This window comes from Marmota flaviventris, chromosome 10 (genome assembly GCF_047511675.1).
Source record: "Marmota flaviventris isolate mMarFla1 chromosome 10, mMarFla1.hap1, whole genome shotgun sequence".
In the NCBI taxonomy this organism is placed as follows: Eukaryota; Metazoa; Chordata; class Mammalia; order Rodentia; family Sciuridae; genus Marmota; species Marmota flaviventris.
This window is the reverse complement of record NC_092507.1, coordinates 53,979,762-54,005,165: the sequence shown is the minus strand read 5'-3', so window position 1 is coordinate 54,005,165 and position 25,404 is coordinate 53,979,762. Positions and strand designations below refer to the sequence as shown.

Here is a 25,404-nt window from a genome sequence, read left to right as displayed (position 1 = left end):
ATTGCATGAATGGTGTAACTCTAAATCATGTAAAACCCAGGGAAATGAAAAGTATGCTCCATTTGTATACAATGAGTCGAAATGCATTCCATTCTGTAAAGCCCTTCAAAAGCTCACCAGTGCCCTCAGGATTAAAAAAAAGAAAGAAAGAAAATCCAATGTACCAGCCCAGCCTTCAATGCCCTTTCTAATTGGATCTTACATAGTCACCCTGCCTTCCAGCCAAATAAAACTAAATATTGTTTTCTCAATATGCAACACTCTTTCATACTTTTATGACTTTACATAATTACTTTTCAACTCCCTCTTCTGTTCTTATAGTACCCTATAAATGCTACACAAGATATTTCTTTATATTGTGTTAACTTACATGTCTGCCTCTTTTATTAGACTATAACACTAAAAACAAGAGCAAAAGCCAAGTTTTGTTCACCTTTCAGTTCTGAGCCCTGAGCCAAGTACACTATTTTTTTTTTAAATATGAAATGGCCATACATTTGTTGGACTAAAGCCTCATTAGCTTATCTAAAACTAAGAGACCTGTTGTATCTGGCTACCCAGCATCCTCTGCTGGATGCTGAGCAGCCCCCTGCCCAGAAATTTATGAATGTCAGGATGAAAGGCACATAGCAGGAACAGAAATGAAAAGAAGTTTACATTTCTCATGCTTCCCTAACAAGAGGGCTCAGGTTTTGTCTAAAGTGAAACAAGAGGAGATGGGGTGGTGATGGCTTAGTGTTTTATTATGGTTAAGGGTTTGGAGAAGGGATGAGGATTCCTAGATAGGACAGGAATTTGGATGGTTTGAAATTCCCCACCAGCACCAATGGAGTGCTTAACTTTTCTTATCTTTTCCAGATATAGTGGAAAGGGGAAATGAAGAGCAGTAGGAGTTGTATAGAGGGGATGATGTGAGGTTTTAAATATCCTTTGTCCATTATCTCACACACCTGAGGTGGGCAGCCCAGAGGGGCTGACTTGTCAATTGCTGTGCTTCATGCACACACCTTAAATGCTGTTTCTGAAGCCGAAGGATTTCAGTAGAAGGTGAAGCCTGGAGAGAGCTGAACAGATGTGCATGTCATCAATGTCCTATCCTCACACCAGCTTTTACTGAATCTCTGGCATTTGCTCACAGCCTCTGAATATTTTGATGTTTAAAATGGGATTTTAGGATCTGTAATTGAGAGGCAGCCTAGCAGTATAAAATATTTGCTTTGTAAATCTCATCAGTTGGTCAACTTGTGAGCAATAAATTCGAGACCCAGAGCTGCCACCTCTATGAACCAACCCTTTCCCCTCCAAGATAAGGAGAATACAGGAAAATGCTTTCCAGCCTTGTAGGAAGCCCTGGGCAAACAGACCCTGCTCTCCCTGATGGAGGTGAAAGGCAGGACTGTGGACATTAAGGACATCACACCTAAATTAATAGATGCCCAAAGCATGTTCACAACTAAAACACTTAAAGAAGCAAAGCAGAGCCCTTAGGCAAATGGAGGTAGGAGACAAACATATATTTATATCTTCTTTGAGGGAACAACAAAGAAGAAACCAGAACTGTTCCATATGAAAAATGCACCTTAAGGAAAACTAGGAAATAAGAGTCCTTGCCTTATTTATTTCTGTGCCTCTTCCTATCCAACTGAAAACAAGGCTGCCAACATTTCCCTGATATCATTATGTTGCATTTCCCAAACATTACTGTGACCTAGTGAGGCCAGGGGACAAAAGGACAGTCAGTGTAGGTAATGAATAATTGGGTAAGGAAGATGGGGCTGATTCAAGAAGAAATAAAATGCTAATACCTCCAGAGCACTTTCCCTCCTTTACCCGTTGCCAAGGTTACCTGCCTCCAGGGAAATTGTTCCTCCCAACAAGGAGCTGTTAATGAATGCCCCCTGGACCACAGTCTGGAAGGTTCCTTTCCCACCTTTTGGCTAGATAAGGGGAGGAGGGGGCATGAGAACAAAGCAAATATGAAATTTATAAAAGGGTCAGGACACCTCCACTCCCTCAGACATCAACTTGGATCCCCTCCTCTGCAGAGTGGACCTTCTGTCCCTCTATGTGTGTGTGTGTGTGTGTATGTGTGTTCTATCCTTTAAACAAAACTTTTTGCTCTTGCCTCAGTGTTTCTCAGGTATTCAGTCTTCAATACCAGGGGAACAGGACTCAACGTGATTCTCAACACCAGTAACAGGAGCACCTGGAAGGAAGTTCAATCCTTCCAGGGGTCAATTTTCCTAGGACTTGGCCTAGGAAAAAATGGCATAGACAAAAATCCTAGCCAGCAGCCATGGGCTGTGCCTTGCTTGCCCATGGCTGAGAGCAGAGGACCCTTGCTTTTTTATTCTCAGCAAATGACCTTATAAGAAAAGTAAATGTATGCTGATAGTTCTCCAAATGTGGTGCAAAAGCCAATACTACAAATATGCCTCGGAATTTGATAGAAACTCAAAAATCTCAGATCCTCCCCTAGTCCATCAATCCCAGGGTTCCAGCAATGTGTGTTGTTGCAATATGTGTTTCCAGTGATTCTGATGCACCTAAGATTTGACAGCCACTAATCCCTACCTTTGGACATGAGGTTCCCCTATTTTTCTCCCTGTCATTTCCAATATATTCATTCCTTTCTTGACTTGGATTTACATATCTCAAAAAAAGAAGTTTTTTTTTTAAAAGAGAGAGAGAGAGAGAGAGAGAGAGAGAGAGAGATTGATAGAGAGAGAATTTTTTTTGTAAATGGACACAACACAATGCCTTTATTTTTTTTTTTTTTATGTGGTGCTGAGAATCAAGCCTGGGTCGCGCCCGTGCTAGTCAAGCGCTCTATCGCTGAGCCACAATCCCAGCCCCCAAAGAAGAAGTTTTTAATCTTGTCTAAAATCAATCCTCTACCCCACACACTGCCTACCATATTCTACAGCAATTACTACCCATTGCTTTCCTCTTCCATCTCTCCCTATGAGTGCCTCCTAATCAGCATCTGTGGGCAAATCTCCACACTGCCCCTTCATCTTGTTTACCCCCAGTCAGCTTCCATTCTCCCTTTCCTTTTACCAACAAAAATCTTAAAAGAGCAATTTTATTGCTATCTTTTACTACCTCCAATACGTGCATCTTTCAAAGTTTTATTTTATACCCTAGTATTACTTTCACTATAATATCCAATGTAAAAGGGAAAAAAGTCATTAAAACACAGAACTGGAACATTACCAATTCATTCCTCCCCACCTGGGTCACCCAACTAGGACTATGTGCAGTAGGATTACCAATGTCCCCTAAACTGATTTGTCCAAAGGCTTTTTGTCAGTCTTCATTACACTTATGCTCTGTGCAGCCTGTGTCTTAGAGTGCTAAACCTTCTCTGTGACCTAACTTCTGCTTTTTCAGAATCTCTATTGTAGCTCTACTTATTCCTCCTTCCTGATTGCTTGTTTTTTACCTTCTCTATAGCTCTTTCTTTTCTTTTTTTTTTTTATTCCGTAGGCTGTGCCCTTAGTTCAAGGTAAAATTGATGCTAGCTAGCTAATCATTGCACATTTGGTCTGGAATGTCTTTCATTCCACTGCTTCATTATCATTTGCAAACTATGATCTCCAAACCATGACTACACACACACATACACCACACACACACACACACACACACACACACACCACTGCTTCATTATCATCTGCACATATGATCTCCAAACTATGATCACACGCTCACATATACACAAATACGCACGTTTTTAACTATTCTCAACGTCCGCTTAGCACAATGTTAAATGTACTTTAAAAATCACTGTTTAAAACTGAACCCATCATCTTTCACCTTACACTTTATCCCCTTATCCATGTTTTGTTCATCCATAGCATTACATTTCTCTAGTTGATTAAGCCAAAAACCTCTGCGTGATTCTTGGCTTCTGTCCCATCTCCCAATCTATACCCAACTGAGCACCAAACTCCCATGCATTCTATTCTAATACTATTCGATAGAGTCTTCTTCCTTTCCAGTTTAGTTATCTCCGTACTCAAATTTCTCAGCATTTATTACCCACTCTTCAACTTTCCTCTCTTGCTTTATAACCTCCAACCTCTTTCTTCTTATTACTTTATCAAAATATATATCTATATTCATTTTATTTAAAAAAATTCAGTGGTTTCAATTTATGAAAGCCAGAATTTCAAGACTCTTCATAATCAGACCCCTGACTATGTTTTCAAACTCATCTTTCCCACATTTTAAGTCATATCTCCACCAACACCTTCTCACATACCCTACATACAATATGAACACTTTCACTTCTTGAATATGTCACTTTGTCTCCGAGTGGTGAATAGTATTCCATTGTATAAATGTATCACAATTTGTTTATCAATTTATCTATCAAAGGACATCTTGATTGTTTTTGATTTTTGGTAGATTTTTCAAATAAAGATGTTAAAAACATTTGTATGCAGGTTTCTGTGTAGATGTGTGTTGAGGGAGGCACCCCTGAGCTATTTAAAAAGCCTCTAGTCCGCCTTGGAGCCAAGGAGATTTTGGTCTGGCATTGAAAGTCTTTTTGTGGTTTCTCCCTCTTAATGGATTATGCAAACACATGGTGACTTCAGTCTTTGCTCAGCTAGAGAGGCTGTTCAGAAGCTCAGGACTCAGGCGTTAACCATTGGGCTTGGAAAGCCCTCCTCCTACTTTATTTGGCAAAAGTACATTCCATGAAGATCCTCTGAAGCCCCCTTGTATAAATAAAGCAAAAGTGGGCTCTTCTCTCTCTCTCCTTCCAGTGTGGAAGCAGGATCCCTAAGGTCGTAAAGCCGTCCCATCCCCGCTTTTTGAAAATTACTTTCTGTGTCGTGGATTTTTCGCTATATTTCTCACACAGTACACTTCTCACAAGGGAAACCAAAATTCATAGCCCGCGCAGGACATGGGTGAGAGATCTGCTTCCATATCAATTAGGTAAATATCTAGGAGCACTATTGGTAGATCATATGGTAACACCGTGATTAGCATTGGAAGAAATTGCCACGATGTCTCCAAAAGCAGCAGCACCATTCCAATGTTCTCATTCATTGTTGTGATGCTTTTAAAGTCTCTTGTATATTTCCTGGATATAACTCCATTATCAAATACGTGTTTTGAAAATATTTTCTCCAAATTACATGGATTTAAAAAAAAATTCTTTCAACATAGTCTTTCACAGAGCAAGATTCTGAATTTTAATAAAATTCAGTTTATCCTTTATTTTTTGTTCATAGGTCTGCTTGATGCTAAAAGCTTGATGCCAAACTAAACGTAACCTATGTTTTATCCTATGTTGTGTTTTACGAGTTTTATAATTTTTGCTTACATTTATGTCTATGGTCCCTTTTGAGTTTATTTTTGTGAAAGATATAAGATTTATGTCTAGTTTTACTTTTTTATAATAATAGTCAATTTTTCCAGCACCATTTATTGAAAAGGCAGTACTTTCTCCATTGAATTATCTTTGTCTTTTGTCATAGATCAGTTGACTATATTTTTGTAGGTAAAGTGAAGGTCTATTTCATTCCATTAATCTGTGCCCATTCTTTGGCCAAGACAATGATGTCTTGAGTAATATATCTGTTTTGGTTTAGATTGGTGGTATCCACCAAAAGCTCAGATGTGAGAAAATGCAAGAAAGTTTAGAGGTGAAATGTTTGAGTTATGAGAGCCTTACCCTAATCCACTTGAACGGATTAACTGGGTGGTAACAATAGGTGGGTACAGTGTGGCTGAAGGAGATGGGTCATTGCGAGTGTGCCTTTGGAGTTTATATTTTATCCTTGTTGAGCAGAGTAGTCTCTCTCTGCTTCTTGGTCCCCTAGACTGAGCTGCTTTTCTCTACCACACTATTCCACCATGGTGTTCAGCCTAACCTCAAGCCCAAAGCAATGGAGCCATTTGTCTATGGACTGGGACCTCTGAACCATGAACCCCCAAATAAACTTTTCCTCCTCTAAAATTGTTCTTACTATCTCACTCCAGTAAGAGTGGCAGCCATTATGAAGATAAACAGCAACAAGTGCTGGCGAGGATGCCAGGGGGAAAAGGTACACTCATACACTGCTGGTGGGACTGAAAACTGGTGCAGCCAATTTGGAAAGCAGTATGGAGATTCTTTGGAAAACTGGGAATGGAACCACCATTTGACCCAGCTATTCCTCTTCTCGGACTATACCCAAAGGACCTAAAAACAGCATATTACAGGGACACAGCCACATCAATGTTTATAGCAGCACAGTTCACAATAGCTAAACTGTGGAGCCAACCTAGATGTCCTTCAATGGATGAATGGATAAAAAAAACTGTGGCATTTATACTCAATGGAATATTACTCAGCACTAAAAAAATAATAAGATCATGGCATTTGCAGGGAAATGGATGGCAATAGAGAAGATTATGCTAAGTGAAGTTAGCCAATCCCAAAAAAACAAATGCCGAATGTCTTCTCCAATATAAGGGGGTGACTCAAAATGGGGTTGGGAGGGAGAGCAAGGGAGGAAGATTACCTCTAGATAGGGAATAGGGGTGCGAGGGAAAGGGAGGGAGAAGGGGAATAGCATGGATGTTGAAAGGAGACCCTCATCATTATACAAAATACATGTATGAAGATGTGAATTTGGTGTCAACATACCTTATATATAATCAGAGACATGATACATTACTGTAAAATGGTGTACTAAGAATCGTAATGCAAAATAAATAAATAAATTTAAAATAAATTGTTCTTGCCAGGTCTTTTGGTCACAGCAGAGAAAAAGCTGACTAAAACAATACTTTTAGGGGAAGTCTTGAAATTAGGTACCTGAGTCCTCCAACTTGTGTTGTCAGTCTCCTCCCCTCCCCTCCTATGTCTCCTCTTCTTTATTCTCCCTCTCCTCTTCCTTCTTTTTCTTCCTATTATGTTGTCTATTCTAGGTCTTGTGCTTTTCATATGATCGTTAGGAAGAATTTAAAACAAAGATATCGGTAAGTATCTGAGAAAAATCCCAATAAAAACTGAATGTGAAATAAATGCTAATGTTCTATGGGTGAGTATAGAAATAATTAACATACAGGAAAAGTGTAAGCAGGGAAGAACTAGAAGGAGTCTGAGTGTTCTGAGATCCTCATGGAGAAAGGTTAAAGTGATAGATTAACTGTAGACTTTCAAGGTTCAGAGTTGACTTATTTCCTATGTTCAGTTATGGGATGTTGCTTTGGTAAATTTGCTGATCAATAAATTCCTTAAATCATTTAAAAAGTGAAGCCTGTCAGAGACCTGGCATTGCACAACATGACTTCTGTGTGACGGAAGGAACTAGAGCCTTCACTCTGATGATGCTCAGGCTGCAGCTGGAGAGGAAACCCCACTTCACGCCAAGCCTTATGAGCCCACTGACAAAGTAAGAGAGTTAAGAAGATAGGGAGGATGAATTTGAGGCTTTAATTTCTTTGGACTTTTAACTTACAAAGTAGGACAAGAAACTTTGATTTCAGATTTTCCTGCGGGTAGTTTTGTGAGAACAGCTACACAAAGATTTTGTAAGATTGCCTGGGTATATTGCTGACATCCCCCTATAGAACTGCTGTCCTGGGTGTGGTGGCCCACACCTGTAATCCCAGCTGCTAGGGAGCCAGAGGCTGGAGGATCACAAGTTCAAAGACAGCCTCAGCAATTTAGGAAGGCCCTAAGCAACTCAGTGAGACCCTGTCTCCACATAAAAAATAAAATAGGGCTGGGGATGTGGCTCAGTGGTCAAGTACCTCTAAATTCAATCCCTGGTACCAAAAAAAAAAAAAAAAAAAAAAAAAAGAATTGCAGCCCCCCACCCCTGCTGTTGCATTAGACTTAAGGTGAAAAGATTGAACAAAATCAATTGGGTAAGGTTAAGAAAGAACATTCCTACTAGCTTTGGATGTCCCTCCCAAGGATTGGGAATGCCACCAGCCTAATATTTCTAGCCTCTTTATTCTTCTTTCCTCGTTCTTCCCCATAGAGAGGAATTTTTAATTTTTGTTGATGCTTCCAGAAGGAGAAAGTGGCCATACACAACCCAGCTGACTCTCTCACATGGTCAGGATTTCTATAGATCCTGCATGTTGCAAGTTTTATAGGCATAGGGTTTTTTTGTTTGTTTGTTTTGTTTTGTTTTGTTTTGTGTGTGTGTGTGTGTGTGTAGAGGGTGGAGGGGTGCCTGCTCTGACCAGGAACCCTCTGTTCCCAACTAGTAAGTCAGTGTAATTGTGGTGTTCAATGTTAGGAAACTACTTGCCCACAGATATAAATTACATATTCCCATGTCAACTTGATCGGCAATAAAGGTAACAATTTGTCCTCATATCTAACTTCCTGTCTCACCTTATTTCCAAATTGATTTCAAGAACCCAGGTGGGTGCTCGCTTCGGCAGCACATATACTAAAATTGGAACGATACAGAGAAGATTAGCATGGCCCCTGCGCAAGGATGACACGCAAATTCATGAAGCGTTCCATATTTTTCAATCCCTAAAAAACAAATGCCAAATGTCTTCTTTGATATAAGGAGAGTAACTAAGAACAGAGTAGGGAGGAAGAGCAGGAGAAGAAGATTAACATTAAACAGGGATGAGAGGTGGGAGGGAAAGGGAGAGAGAAGGGAAATTGCATGGAAATGGAAGGAGACCCTCATGGTTATACAGAATTTCATACAAGAGGAAGTGAGGGGAAAGGGAAAAATAATACAAGGGGGAGAAATGAATGACAGTAGAGGGGGTAGAGAGAGAAGGGGGGGAGGGGAGGGGGGATAGTAGAGGATAGGAAAGGCAGCAGAATACAACAGACACTAGTATGGCAATATGTAAATCAATGGATGTGTAACTGATGTGATTCTGCAATCTGTATACGGGGTAAAAATGGGAGTTCATAACCCACTTGAATCAAAGTGTGAAATATGATATATCAAGAACTATGTAATGTTTTGAACAACCAACAATAAAAAATTAAAAAAAAAGAACACAGGTGGTTAAGTTCCTTAAGAACCACCAATAATGGAAAATACATAACTCTAGCCATTCCATCTGAATATAACAGTAATATGACAATGATAACAACAACAAAATAGCCTTGATTACCAGTTACTGTGCTACACTCACCACAAATGTTTATTTATCACGACAAAGCTGAAAAGTAGGTATCATCACCCCCGTGGTTGGTTCACTGGGGTCACTGAGGGATGAGAAAACAAGGAAGCAGGACAGAAATCACCCCATAAAATGGGACTCAGCTCATTTCTAACTCTTTCTTGCTCTGTGATCAGTTAAAGTGCTATCCTTATATTCCAGGCATGTCACCTGCAGTGATGGCCAGCTCCCCTCATTAATATGCTCTCCTGAAGAAGCACTATGTTTATGGTAATGTTTTATATTTAACTTTATGTACAATAAGGGAATATTTTTCATTAGTACTCAATCTAATTCTTTTCGCTGGCTTTGGTGGCTTGACGTAGTGCACAAAATCCCATACTGATGACTAATTTGGCACACCATCTAGGAACTCAAGGTCAGTCTCTGCCCTTGGTAACTATCAAAGCAATTACAAAATGGGAGTCATGTTCTCAGTATCTTTAGTAGTCTAGAACAGGGGTCAAAAAAAATTCTGACTGATGAGCCAAATTCAGCCCACAGTCCATTTTTTTAATCAAAGTTTTATTGGAACACAGCTACTTACTCATTTATACATTACCTATAGCTACTTTCACAATTCAAGAGCAGTGTTGAATCATCATCACAGAACTTAAAGTTCACAAAACTGAATATATTTACTATTTAGCACTTTACAGAAAACATTTGCTGACTTCTGGTCTAGATGTAGGGACTGGTCCCATATTCTCAGGGCTCTGAGAGGTTAGTGTAATTCTTTCTCACACTGGCCCTAGGATGTCTTCCTCACCTCCATAAACATTCACCAAGTTGATGGCAGCAATGATAGCTGGAACCCTACTCACTTCTCACCAGGTGATCTTGAATCAGATTCCCCTGCCAGCCATTCTGGCTGTCTCCAACCACCAAGACTCTAATAGAAGCATTTTCAAGGGAGGTATAGCAAAGCTCTTAGTTTTAAAGTGAATTTAGACCTAATGACTGGACACTTTCATGCTTTCACAAGTATATAGTTGATTAAAATAAAAAAGACATGTTTCAAATGAATTACAAACATGGTGGCAATACAAACTATACAATACAAACTCTCTGGACAATGGCTAACTACTCCATTTTGCCGTAAACTACTGACATCCAGCATGAAACTACTGATACCTGAGAACGGGGTATCAGTATTTTTGAAAGGCTTTGTTGATTACTGAATCAAGAAGAAGGAAAGTAACCTGTGCTGATTACCTAATATATGTTTTTTACTAAAATAAGTAGATTATTTAATCCTTTCCATACCATAAAATGTGATCATTGTCATCTTCTTTGTACAAATAAAAATATTCCACTTAGAAAAGTAAACCAGCATGCCCCAAACGTCAAGGTCTAGATTTGATATTTCCAAGAGACAATTCCACAAATCCTAAAATGCCCTTGAGTTAAATCAACTCAAACTTTAAAAGGTATACTTCATCTGGGATGATATTCAAAATTCCTAAGAACTGCTGCTATAGCACCAACACTCACCAAAATAAACTCCCACTTGTTGGTAATCACCTCGTTATTGTTGGATTATGGGGAACTCTAAGGGCTTTGGGGGAAGAGTCTCTTTGATTGCAGGAGCAATCAAAGAGCTAAGGCAAGCATATCTTCATCAACTGGTATGGAAGCAATATTTTAATATTTTAACAATTGGTAAAACTGTACCAGTGCCAACTTGCTGAAAAATAAATCTGGAAGTCTTTAAGACTCCAAATTCACAATTATGCACAGCATAATCATGATTCATCATGTGAGCTATTTGCCTAAGTAAGCTCTATGGGAGCAATATGCCCACTTTAGGTTTTGAGCTCTTACTGTTTTAATATTAATTCAGTCAAGCAGAAGATAGAAGGCAGCACTTCTCAAAGTTGTAACCCACTTTCCCTGCAGTGGCTTAGCATGCTTCTCCAATTGTCTGATGAACTCTTTCACGCTGGGATCTGTGGTGTCTGGAGTTTCAGTGATCTATTTCTTGGTATAATAAATAAACACGGACTAAGGGAGGTCCTGTGGTGTTCAAAGAGCACACATGGGGCCACACATGAGCACTGTAGAACTCAGCATGCAGCAAGGTACACAATACACCATAAAAGTCACACATTGTAAGGACTTATGAAATGAATTTGTGAATAATTAAATGTTTAGTCCCTCTCCTTTATAATAAATCATCTAAACCAAGAGTGATTTTGAAAGTACTACATTATAATTTAAAGTTACATACATCATTGAGAAATTATTTTTTTTTGTTTTAGTGATAAATTGCTATACTATATAAGCAAGCCATTCTTGGGAAATATTTGTAAATTATGTAGAGAGAAAGAAAATAATAAAGGAGAAACTACTAAAAAAAATACATGCTGAGGCACATATTTGAAGTGTCAAGTTAAAAGTAGTCACATTTTAACCACCGTTATAAGAGTTTATGTTCTTGATTAACATTTTAACACTAGTTAAAAATAGCCTCTTTCACAAATATAGACTATTAATAGTCTGATCATCTCTCACAGCATGATTTCCATTCCTCTTTTGATTTACAAAGAAGTGTTTTATTTTATAGCAGTTATAACTGCAGTTAGCTAGGTGGAATTATATTTAAAAAGAAGTGAGGGATATGTATAGAGTATAGCAATGGAAATACGCATATCATTCATATATATATATATATATATATCTCCCATGAAATACACTAATATAATTTTCTTCTTCTAAATCTAAAAGTATTGATGCTCACTGAACAGTACTTTTTGAAAAAACTCAGAGCATAGCATTTTTCTTTCCTTTGACATTAATGTGAACGCATCTCATTCTCTCCCCAGCGGGTTCCATATAAAACATGATCCTTCCCATCTTAAGAAGTAGAAAATATCACTTCTGTTTAAAATGCCTCATCTTGATACTCAAAAGGAAACAAATTCTCAAAATGTCAATAGTCTTAGTTATTCCACAGATAACTAACATTTTAATAACATGAAACTGTGTTTAGAGTAAGTGGAAAATAAAATTCAGAATTGACATTTAACATGCACCATCTGGGATGGTATTCAAAATACCTAAGGCTACTCACCACTCCTGGCTTACAGTTGTTATAGCAATGCTTGGAAGTGTCATCAACGGTAGCGTGGTCGGCCTGGAAATGCCATCTCCCTCGGGGGTCCTGGCCCGTTCACTCTGTCTTTGGGACAATGGTGGTAACTGTAAGTTTCCTGAGCAACACCTTCTCCCTCTCCAGAGGTCGATCCCAAGTGTGTTACTGGAAGAACTGTAGGATTTACTCAAGCTACATTCAAAATAATCTTTAACATTCTGGAGGAACCACAAGGAAAGAAAAAAGAAGAAAAAGAGAATAAAATTCAAATGTATATCAGGGTAGAGTGAAACAAGAAACTAAATGGTCAAGCTGTCACTTATGAAGTCTCAATTCACAGTCTCACAATCGAAATCTAACATTGATGTCAAATGCTAAAGAGACCACAAAAGGGGAGGGGTAACTGAGTCTCAGCTTTATGAACAAACCTATTAGTTGCATATTCCTGGAGATTTGTAGGTACATAATATTCTCTCTGAAGAGCACATGGATTAGAGTGCTGCTTCTTTTCTTTCTCCTTTTATTTTTCCTTTGTTTTTTTAAATGTACTAAAATGAAATTTGCTAGATTCAAATTACATTTTGCAAATCCATGTTATCATTTTGTCATATGGGAGCCAACTTTAATAAAATATGGAGTTCCTTCTTCAATGTTTTAAAGTAAAAATATTTTCTATCTTAAGATAGTAGGGTATTGAAAATTAGGAACAACTGACTATATCTGTTCCTATTTTTTTTAAAAAAAAATCTCATGATTGATGATTTTCTGTTTTGTTTTATTTTGTTTTGGTCAAATCATATAAAGGCTGAGATCTAGTCCTGAACTGCCTTGCTCAAGTGCATGCCCTGAAGCTGACATAAATCGAATCCTTATAAGAGGACAAAAGCACAGTGTTAAACCATGATAAGAGTTATTCATCCTTCCCATATGTCTTGGTGACCATGGTTCCTGGTGCTGTTGGGAGTGGGATTCCCAAGTGATCCTCTGCCTGTTGGACCATTTATATCAGCTCAATGGCAGAAAATGCTGCAATACTGCAGTGGCAGCTGAGAGCAAGAGGAAATATCAGAGCAATCATTTCACTCTCCACACTCATCTTAACAGAGAACAATGGAAGAATCAGGTCAAAGTTGTTTAACTGAAAATCATCCTAAGAACACAAGCACTTCCTACCAATCTGTCAGACTGGACAGAAGGACCTGAGACTTGACCCCCTAAGGATTAAACGAACAAAATCCTCTACTGCCCTGTCCTCTACCCAATTGGCCCAATGCTAGTTCATACAGGAATAGTTAACTCAAGTTTGAGGGTCTGAGTTCACTCAACAAATATCTGATGCACGTCTATTACAGGCACACCCTGTGCTACTTGAGAACACAACTAGCAAGAAGAAACCTAGTATCTCACCTCACCCAACCTGCATTCATTTAACTGATCCATACAAGACTCTATTTCCATGGCAGAAATCTGGACCAGAAGAGGCTTGATAATTTTTACAAGCCCCACGCTCCCTGCCTGGAAACGGGATATTATCATATTTTCTTCTTGACTTAGAGTTTTGACATGTCATTTGTCTGAAATTCAGTAGAGTCACAATTTGATAACAAGAAGAAGAAAAAACAATCCAGAATTTGAGAGTTTGAAATATCCAGGAATGCATCAGGTTTACTGGTTAGTAACTAGTCATTATAATGAATTCACTATAGGTCTAGCATATACTGCATGTCAGTGTGTGTGTTAAAAATTAGAGGCTGAAGGGGATCGTTAGCATATAAGTTTCTTTTTTTTTCATGGTATTGGCAATACTGGGGTTGAAACCAAGGGGTGATCTGCCACCAAGCCACATCCCCAGCCTTTTCTGTTTTTCATTTGGAGACAGGGTCTCACTAAATTTGCCCAGGCTGGCCTTGAACTTGCTTTCCTCCTACCCCAGCCTCTGGAGTTTCTGGGATCACAGGTATGTACCACTGTGACAACAAGTTTCATTCTTAGGGTGCAGTGGCACAAGCCTGTAATTATAGCAACTCTAGAGGCCAAGGCAGGAAGATCATAAGTTCAAGGCCAGCCTCAGCAACTTAGCAAAGTCCTAAGCAACTTAATGAGATCCTGTCTCAAAATAAAAAAAATTAAAAATAAAAATGGGCTGGGGATGTGGCTCAGCAGTTGAGAACTCCTGGACTCAATTGGTGGTACCCAAAAAAAAAAAAAGATAAACTAGTTCAGGGGATAAAATATACAAAATATTCCTGAAAAGATTTAAAAACAAATTAAAGGCCAGTAATCATAACTTTAAGTATCAACATAGTTCCAAATATGCAGATTGAAAAAAAAGTGTTAGCTGTCCAGAAAGCAGATTCAACTATACTGCTTACCTCTTCTTCAAGAAATATTTCTTCAAGAAATATCCCAAAAAACAGAAATAATGATATAACTTAGCTAAACCACGGCCTGGTTTACTTGCTGGATATTTTTTTCCCTTCACAAAAACCAAACAATACCAGTCAGGTTTAATTGCAGTAAATGAACTAAATGTCCTTATTTAATACTTTTTATTTGAAAAGTAACGGAGTCACATATACCACAAAATATTTTCCACACTAACTTGCCAATGAGCTTGAATTTACAGATTTGAAGTTATTCTTTTGAGTTAAAAGGATTTGTTTTGGAAAACCCCAATTAATGTGCAAATACATTGCCACAAAAGAAGAACATACAGGAAGAGTTTTTCAGAAACTAATTGAAATATGAAATCATTAACATTGTTTTAAAAACACTCATTAATCCATGCAGAGCCATTCATAATTATCTTAAACCCTATAATTCATACTCATAATTTATATAGTATTCTCCTCAAATTATTAACAACCTCAAAGAAAAACTCTAATTCAGTCATTTCTCAATTGCTGAATTTGTGGTCTTGGTCTTATTTTCCTAATTTAAGCATCATGATTCTGACTTATGCTATACCTCTCATCAGATCAAACATTCTGGGGAAAGAAGCATGAACTGGAATGTCATCTCTGGAAATCACAACTTTTAAAATGCATCATACTTTCAAAAATTTACTTTATGTCTGGATAATCCCTAAAGAAACAGCCTAGTTTGGAATTATACATGTTTCTAAATAATTGTCTGTTTAAAAATCAGTATTCTTATCAATGCAATTCCAAATAGTTACTGCAAAGAAAAAACTCATGTGAAATCCTGCACCTAATTAGGGTAAGTATGCAGGAAGGAAGGCAGGGGATACCACGGGGGTTTTACCTCTGTCTCATCCTCATATCAAAATCCAGTCAACACTTAAAATATCCAGAGAGTCAAGCCCCTAAATGCTTTGATTTTTCTTTTACTTTGTCAATTTCAATCATTTTTTAGTGTTCTTATTTTTTTTTAATTCTTCCAGTTAAATTCAGGTTAGAATTTGGAAAGCAGGATGAAGATGCCTCAGAAAACTAGGAATGAAGCAACCATTTAACTTGGTCATCCCATTCCTTTACATATATCTAAAGGATTTAAAATCAGCAAGCTACAGTGACACAACCACATTGATGTTTATAGCAGCACATTCACAATAGCTAAGCTGTGGAGCTAACCTAGGTGCCTTTCAACAGATGAATGGATAAAGAAATTGTGAGATATATATATATATATATATATATATATATATATATATATATATATATATATATACATATATATACACATATACATACATACATATATATATTGGAATATTACTCAGCCATAAAGAAGAATGACTTTATGTTAAATAATGGATGTATCTGGAGACTATCATGCTAAGTGAAATAAGCCAATCCCAAAAAACCAAAGGTCAAATGTTTTTGTTGCTATGTGGAAGCTGAGCCACAATAAAAGGGGTAGAGAGAGAAAAGAAGTGTAGTAGATTAGACAAAGAGAAATGAAGGGAAGGGAAGGGGATAGGAATAGGAAAGAAAGGGGAATGAATCTGACATGATTTTCCTATGTAGATATATGAAAAACACCTAAGTGAATCCTACCATCAAGTATGTCCATAAGAATGGAGTCCTAATTACAATAAGATATAATCTGTGTATAATTTTATCAAAATGGATTCTACTATCATGTATAACTAAAAAAAAAATCAATAAAAATAAATAAATAAATTCATTGTTAGAAAACTGGATAAGAAATTTTTCCAAGGACTTGTAACATACTTTGGTGCACTTTCCATTGGAACCATGAGCCAAATTTCTCAAACCTTATGAAATTAGAGACAGAAATTTTGGGACACATTAAAGGGACATTCAGGCTTCCTACTGAGGATAAATGCTGTAATGCTCCATGAGACAATAATAAAAGTAATTTTGTCTTTGAAAAATTTGGTGTCTTCGTCAATTATAAAGAAGTTTGTCTGAAGGTAATTTTTATCGCTCTTACTGATTACATTTCCTTCTTTTGAAACAATCTCCTAACATCAATGATTAGAAAAGCAAAACTATGACTGAGTTGTGGATGTGGATATTTGTCTTTGGTTATAATACTACACATACACACACACACACACACACACACACATATATTACATGTGTAATATATGTATATATAAATATCTATAGTACTACATATGTATATGTGTTGTGTATATATATATATATATATATATATATATATATATATATATATAAACACATACATATTTATGGCACATTATGTGTACACACAAACACACACACACACACACACACACACACACTTCTCTCCCTTTCTCTCACTTATATGCCTATCTCCTGGTTCGTCCCTCCTAGTCTTACTCATTTTCCACTTTTCAACTCCTCTCCAAATCTTCAGCTTCCTATCCTCTAAGCAATATTATTATGCCTTTTATCACGATGAATTCTTGTGTTTAAAAGTACCTGGACTGCACTTAATTTACCTCTTACTTCTAGAACTTAGTTCACAAATGCAAAGCTTTGAATGTGTGCTGTTCCTGTGACACTCCTCACACTGAGTCTCCTATTATTTATATACTACAAGAATATAGAGCCTGAAGGTTCTCCTCTGTATTCCTGCAGACCCAATCACAGTGTCCTGAATGCAGAAAGGGCTTTGCCACACTGTTCCCTTCCCCAGAGCATCAGAGGGCTCACTTCTCTCTGATTGTGAGTCATCCTGCCCACATGCTGTCTCCTCACACTATCCTTTCATAAAGACTGTAGTCTCACTATCAAATCATTCTTTGTACCCCTGACCAACTTCATTTTCTATATAGCCCTTTTCATAGACAGGATTATTTCATAAGCTGCTAATTTATTTTTGTTTTTCTCTATGGATCATGGAGACAGGAACTTTATGCTAATGCTTAGTGAATCTCTAGAACTTAGAACCATATTTGACACACAATAGATGCTAAATAATATTAGGTTTATGTTTAAATCACTGAATAAAATTTTTCCGAGTTCAAATAATGAAAGCATAATAAGATATCCTTGATTAAGGGTAAAAAACTATTTAAAGGGTGTGACATATGAAATATATTCTGCTAAATCGATGTTGTTTTGTAGGACATTCAATAAGGATGAGCTGCACAGTGAAAAGTTCTAGGTTGGTACTGTCCTAATGTATCATTTAAATTTTTCTAATAACCACGTTAAAAAGTAAAAAGAAATAGGTGAATTCGTTTTCATAATATATTAGTCTAATATGTTTAAAATACTATCATTCCAACATGCAATCAATATTAAGAACTATTAATGAAAAATCCAAAATATTTTATGCATATAACACATTTCCATTCAAATCAGTGTTTAATAGACATAAGTGGCTATAGTTACCATATTGGACAGGATAAATCTATGTGATATTTATTTGTTCTGGTTATGGTGAAGTTAATTATTAACTGTGGTTTTCTTTTTCTGCTTTTTCTTTTTTTTTTGGGGGGGGGCTGTAATCAGGGATTGAATCTGGGAGTGCTAAGCCACTGAGTTATATCCCCAGCCCTGTTTATTTTTTATTTTGAGTTAGGGTTTCATAAATTGCTTAGGGCCTCAATAATGTGCTGAGGCTGGCTTTGGACTTGTGATCCTTCTGCCTCAGCCTCCTGAATCACTGGGATTACAGACATGGGCCACCACACCCAATTTGTTGTTTGTTTTGCTTTGTTTTGTTTTTGCATATTCTGGCAAGCCATCTTCCTCCTCTTTTGATTGTGGCAACCAAACTCTCAGGGAAGGTCAGCATTATTTCTATACATTTACAATGAGAAAGGAAAACATGGTTTGTCCATCTTTTATGAACATTTCTCAATTTTAATATTCTAAAAAACAGAGTCTTTGTGCACACCATAAATACATAGTAATAAGTAAGGGATAATCCCAAGGTTTTTTTCTCTTTCTCATTTTTCAAGAAGAAAAACAATTTCTGAATTCTAAATGTTTCCCTGTAGATACCCTAAGCAGAGAATAGATAATCATAATGCAGGGTTTTTTTTTTCCCATCAGTACTGAAAAATTAGAATATAAGAAGGGAAATTCCCTTTTGGTCCAGGAGCCAGGAAAGAAGAAAAGAATAAAGGAAATATTATCACGAGTGACAACAGAATTGGTTAACTAGGTCTCACAACACAAAGGAGGAGAAATGGCAATAGCAAAGGCATGTTTTGGGAAGGCATTACCCTAAATAGCATGCCTGTGTCTCCCCCTGCACCTGAGAGTCCTTGAAGTTCCCCTAAGCCCCCAGGGTCACAGAGGGAAACTGAGAATCAGTCCCAACATGCCTGCCACGTATTGGCTACATCATAAGGTGAAAGAAACACAGAGTCCAGGGAGTGAGCACCCAAAGATAAGGGTTGGACAGTAAGTTGAGCTGTCTCTTAAATGAACAGAGTTCTACAGAGAGATTAGGTGAAGGGCCCAGGAAGTGAGACTTTCAGTGAACTGAGAAAGGTGCAGGGCTCACATGGAGGACAATCATGCCTTGCTATATATACCACCACCACCACCACCCCCAAGCAATGCTTGACCAAGGCAGAGATTGCAAACCAAAGAGCTGGGTGAATGAGCCATCTCACACGTGGACAACAGCAGGGGTTAATAGAAAGGGACAACACAAGTTGAGGACAATACTATTCCCCTTCTGCTAGAGCCTAATTGAATGTTTGCTTTCCATTTGACCACATGCCCCATAATTAAAAAGAAAGAACAAGAACCGAAAGACTGAAAGACCATTAATTGGCAAGTTCAAGTCCCTCCCAGTCCCTACCCCCATCTGTGACACAGGAGCTTAGCAATAAGATGAGCTATGAAAGAAAGCAAAGAAAAATCAATGCTTTTCCTTCCTTCCCTACTTTCTTTTCTTGTGCACATCTGATTAATTGGCATTTAATTTTTATCTCAAAAAATAACTAGGTAAAAAATAGATGATTAAAGATACACTAATGATGGACTGACTGGTCTGTTGAAAGCAAGGAAATAATTAACCTCAACTGACTCAAATCCAAAACCAATAGGATGGCGAGTTTATGGGCATCTTCAAGTGACTCAGATTAGAGCTTCTCAAACATGATGTACATGCCCACTCACACTGGGATCTTGTTAATAACACCCATTGGTTGGTAGATCTGAGGTAGGGCCTGAGAGTCTGCATTTCCAGTGAACACCCAGGTGAGGCTAAAGCTGCTGGTCTGAGGACATTTGCAGCAAAAGCCTAAAAGATGTGTGTATCACAAACTTCTTAGGAGCAAAAGACCCTACCACAGGGAGTGACTTTTAAGGGTTAGCGGTCCATGGTTACTAGTATGGAAGAAAGTCTTCAAAAAATGGATAACATAAGAAGCTGGAAAGAGGAATTAACCAGGGGTTAGGATGTGAACATAGATCAGCAATTGGTGGCTGTGCAGTGAAAACCCAAAACTGAAACAGCCCATCTGCAAACTGCAGAGAAGGAATGGTTCCTGCTGTCTACCTCTTAGAATGCTGGGTCCAGTTGCTGGCAATGCCCACTTCATCGAAACCTCTAGTCACAGAATGATGGTGTTGAACACTCTTGTCTGCCTTTGAATGGAATTATAGAGTGATTTCTTCACTGAACAGACCAAGTGTGGGAGGCGTGCAGCAGCTACACCCTTTGCTACTTACATCATCTGCCATCACCGTCATCACACTCCTGCTTTTCTTCATTATAGAGCTGGGAAATGTTCCCTCTTAGGATGTCTGCTGTTTGGTGCAGCTTGGCTGGTAACTGTTATGACCTATAGGAGAAAAACACACAAAAAAGTACAGCTCTGTATCCTTAGTTGAACAAAAATAGGTGACATATTCTCTAAACTGAAACTTGAATGTGTATGATGTGCATGAGTAAGAAATATCACAATTTATCAAGCCAATTAAGTATGACATGCTGAGAAAGATTCACAAACTAATAAAATCCAAGACATTTGTGAAAAGGGAAGAGTAGATAAGTATTAGGCTCCCAAATGATCGATAATCATGACCAATATGGAAATACTATGCATTTGTGTGAAGTTTTGTAGTTTACAAAGTACCTTCTCATAAAGTATCTCATTTGATTCACAAGACATCTGCAAGATTATTTTCATTTTTTTTGAAATGAGACAAGAGAGGGTCAGAAAGATTATTTGGCTGAGATAACACAGATAAAATATGTCAGATTTAGAATTTAAAGAATAGGACTCCTTGACACTGTCTAAAGAAAAAAAGGAAAGAAAAAAAGTTCAGCAATACAAATGTACATGAGAGAAAAATAACAATCTCAAGTTTGACTACCGGTTTAAACTTCTCACGTGTGTAAGTACACAGAAAGTATTCATCACAGACAATCTTAGCAACCAATCTTTACAAAGAGCCTGAATTTCCTGGTTTAAATCACCAATCGGGCACTTTTGAGGTAGAGATCTTGCAGTTTCTGACATTTGTTTTGTGTAGATCACTGGAACAAACAGAGAACCTCAATAACACTACCCAAATTTAACATTTCACCCTGATTCTGCCATCTCCAGAAGAAAAACTAGCCTTGGGTTTCTGAAGACTCAGGCTAAACAGGCCAAATTTAAAGTCTAGTCATATAACAGATGACAACAGAACACAAAGAATTCTGAGTTTGCAAAATTTAACTGGAAATAGATGTACTATAAAAATTATCAAGTCCAGGAAGTGTTTGTCCATATGGTGGTTTGATTTCACAAGATCTTGGTATCAAAAATGTCCTGTATTGTTGCTGAGCTCAGGAACTCCTATATATTTATTACTCAGTATGTTCAAATTCTTCATATGTGCCTGGTTGGAAAAGTCTGCTTCCCTAACATGAAGATATATATAGATTAGGAGCATGATGGAATCATAGCTGTGTGACTAGGAATACTAAGTAGTCGTATTGTACCATCACCCAGGAAACCAGGGTTGAATTTCTAACACATAATTTGACTATATTATGCAGGAATTGGCAATGAAACTGACAAAAGAGTGGGGGGTGGGGGGTGTCAATGCCTTTGTGAGTGTGCGAGGGAGAGAGCACCACAGTCTCTTCAGGTGTTTGATCCCGTACATCAAGGAAAACAATCTCCTCAAGGAAAACAATCTCCTCTTACATACATCAAGGGACGATCACAAATGCTGTGCTCTTTTAAAGCTGACCAAATAGTAGCAGGCAGAATTTTAAAGCTTTTCCTCTAAGGTTGCTTAAAACCTCACAGAAGTAGACAAGTAGCAGATATTTTATCATTGAGTTTTATTCAATCTCCAGGGTCTCTTAAGGGCTTACTTAAAACCAGGGGCAGGAGTTATGCTGCTAAGCTAAAAAAATAAAAAAAATAAGATTCAATTTTAGTTCTACATGCAGGATCTAGAACTATACATAAACAATGACTACACCTCTATGAAAATGTAGGCATAGAAAAAACTATTAATGATAACAATGGAAATTACATAAAGGTTGAAGGAGGTTTTCTTTTTGTTATTAAATAATGAGTAGAATGGGGCTGGGGTTGTGGCTCAGCAGTAGAGCGCTTGCCTCGCACGTGCGAGACCCTGGGTTCGATCCTCAGCACCACATAAAAATAAATAGGTGAAATAAAGGTATGGTGTCCAACTACAACTAAAAAATAAATATTTTTAAAAAATAATGAGGAGAATGTGTTTAGTGGAGATAATGTAGAACAATCTAGTATTCAAAAATATAGGAAGGAATTTAATATGCCAAGAGTGTAATGCATAGAAGAAGACACCATGGTAAGGAAGCACAGGCAGGCAGGAAAACAGAATGTTCCAGGGGAATATCAGTACATCTTTTTGTCAAGAATATTTTTTGAGGTCTTAGCCACAGAAATAAATTTTATATTTTGTGGATTTTTTTTTTGAATATGAGAACCTACTGGATAAATTCATGTGCCTTCAACCAGGAACATGTCCTGGCTAGGGAAAAGCAGGATTCCAAGTTACAGTGCAGTTTTCCAAATGTTCTACAATAAAAATATAGTATTTTTATGTTCAGAAAAAAGGCAACATCTGTTATATAAGACAAGACCAAAGAAAGCAAGAAAGATGGATTATTTCCTGGATATTCTTCATCTCCCCTGCAGTTCCACGCCCCTCCCCATCTGCTCTGTGCCTGGGAGGTTGGTCCTCAGGGATTGTGTCCATGATCTCTTTAGCCTTCCCTAGTGGCCACCAAGCCCTCTACTGTAGGACCCAGCTCCTGCAGGAATCCCTCTGTAGGCCTGTAACTGGCAACAGCTTCTACTATTGCTACCTCCCAGGTGGTTCATCGTGCGTTTGGTTATCCTCAACCTTGCCAATAGGTTTTCTAAGTACTACCTCCACTAACATTTCCCTGTCTTGGGGAGTACAATCCATTCCCTACTAGGGTCCTGATTGATATAGACTTGCTCTGAAAACTTTACAAAATCAGAGGAGAATTTAAAAATATTCCCCCTCAGTGCCTTAGCACAGTAACTGACAATAACAAGGGTCTCCATAAAAAATTGTTTGAAAAATAAATGAGTAAAATCTAGTCAGAGTTCTAAAATGGTTTTAGTACTTTAAAAAAAGGTCAACAGGTAATATCTCAATTTGCTTTGAGGCAGAAATAGTTTATGTCATCAATCCTGGGTGGAAATTTTGATTCTGCTCATGGATTCTGAGAAATATGAGAACATGGAATATACATACTGTATTCTTCCTGATTTTCTGTGTCTACTGCCTTTTATTTTGGCTAACATAAATTGAGGATTTACTTTTTTGTCAATTTAAGCACTTTACATGAATGATTTCAATGATCTCAAAAGAGCAACCAACCAAAGGAAGCTGGAATAATTATCATGACAAGCAAGGAAATCAAGTCTTGGAGTAGCAATGAAACAGGACCAAAGTTGGGCAGTCCACTGGTTAAGGCCAAAAAATTCTAGTTCTAAATCTTTAACGCATCAGCAGCCTATAAGTGATTGGGTCTTATGAACAACTTTTCAGGTGGAAGTAAATAACTTTTTACCTTTTTTACTTGTTTTGATGTTGGAAATAGAATTTAAGTTGGTCTGTTTTCAAAACTATGCTCTCTAATAATGTAAGAACAAAAAGGAAGTGATGTAAAAAGCTACTGAAGTTTTAAAATGCCTGAAATTCAAGATAAATATAAATAAGAGGTTAGAGTCTCTAAATTTGAGATTATTCTTCCAGCATTACATTTACTTTCCAATAAATAGAACACCATATGCTTCACTAAAACAAAGTGTTTCTAAGGATTTCTAAAGTGATGAGTAAGAGTGATGACTCTAAGTTCCATGTCTCACATATTTTCAATAGATTTTCCTGTGGCTTTATATTTTAGCACTTAAAAGATGCTCTCATTCAAACTCCTATCAACCCTTCATAGCATTCTGTTACACTCATTGACAGGTATACTCTTTAAATCATTACATCTCATTTAAAGTCTAAAATGAAGGAAAGACCTCTGGCTACTATAGCAATAATGTGAATTTAACCTTCAACAGGTTACAGGTACGAGTGATCCCTGGCTCATAGGAATTTCAGAGAATAATGAGAGTCATTTAAAACTCCTAAGTTATACTTACATGTGAAACCAACCCATGCAGAAATGAGGAAAGTAAAATTGTTAATTTGAAGTTATTAGGAATGGTACTTTTTTTTCTGGTTGAAAGACAGTCCTTTATTCTGGAGATGATGCATAATAAAGTCTCATTTTGTTGTTTATTAATTGGTTTATGGAACATTCTGAACTTGATAGAACACAGATATGAATTAACTGGTTTTAGTTTTTCTCTAACGAGTACATTCCATCTGCAATGTAAAACCTATTTCTTCTTCCTTCATAGCAGTTCCAATGGAGTTCATAATGCCAATCCTATAACTCCTTCCCTTTCTTCGACTCAGCTGTGTGGAACTTAGAGTTAGGAGAAGGAATGGAACAGGATCTAGAACAAGTCTTCATCGTCACTCCTTTCCTCTTCAGAAAAAGGGAGTGGCAGAGTAGAAGAAGAAATGAAAATGGGAAACATCTTGCTTAATTGGGTCCTCTTTTAAGTGCCAACACTTCTCTAGCAAAATCATATTCCCCATTGATGCCTTCTCCAGGGCTTGTGTTCAGATGCTGGCTATCTCCCAAGGAGCAAATAGGAGCTTTCATGCTAGGAAGAAATAAACTTTACTAATGTCCCCTGTTCAACCTGACTGGTACACTCTAAGACCCTTGCTGGCAGGTTCCCCTTGCATAAGAGTCTACCTTCTTAGAGTATTGACAGGTGGTTTTTGAGCCAAAATGTTCACTTAATCCAGAATACTATGTAGGCTGCTTGGCTGAGATTGTGAGCCTCTGGCCAGATATATACCTCCATTTTTATTTCTCCTTGCTCAAGAAGACACAAAGAGCAGATCAGAAAGTCTTCAGCATAAGTGACCGATGGACAAATAAGGTACCATGAGTTATTTACCAAGTTCTTTCAGCCTCAAGCCAACCATCCTAAATTCTGCTCTGTGGCATTGCAGACTCTATTTCACAGCTTCTCTTCCCAGCTGGCTTCCCTTAGGTGCTGCCAAAAGGAATCACTGGTGGGAAATCACAAGTGAGCTAGAGAGAAGGGGTCTTCTCTTCCAGGACTGTGAACAACTTGGACACTCTCTCATGACAGACCCAGAACAAGACCCAGG

The 25,404-nt window shown here is 37.7% G+C and overlaps 1 protein-coding gene and 1 non-coding gene across 2 annotated transcripts in view; one reads left to right on the top strand and one right to left on the bottom strand.

Annotated features, from left to right (window-relative positions):
• Window positions 1-20,406, bottom strand: part of Pde4b (phosphodiesterase 4B) — a 424,568-nt gene extending 404,162 nt beyond the window's left edge. Inside the window, exons 1-2 of the mRNA XM_027949471.2 lie at window positions 20,365-20,406; window positions 12,230-12,468 (exon numbers count right to left, since the gene is read on the bottom strand). Coding sequence (XP_027805272.2) covers window positions 12,230-12,468; window positions 20,365-20,406 — 281 coding nt within the window. The remainder of the gene's footprint in view (window positions 1-12,229; window positions 12,469-20,364) is intronic.
• On the top strand, window positions 8,391-8,497 carry LOC114103772 (U6 spliceosomal RNA). The gene has a single exon (XR_003584728.2). It is a non-coding gene; the product is annotated as a U6 spliceosomal RNA (small nuclear RNA).
• Window positions 20,407-25,404: the final 4,998 nt, after the last annotated feature.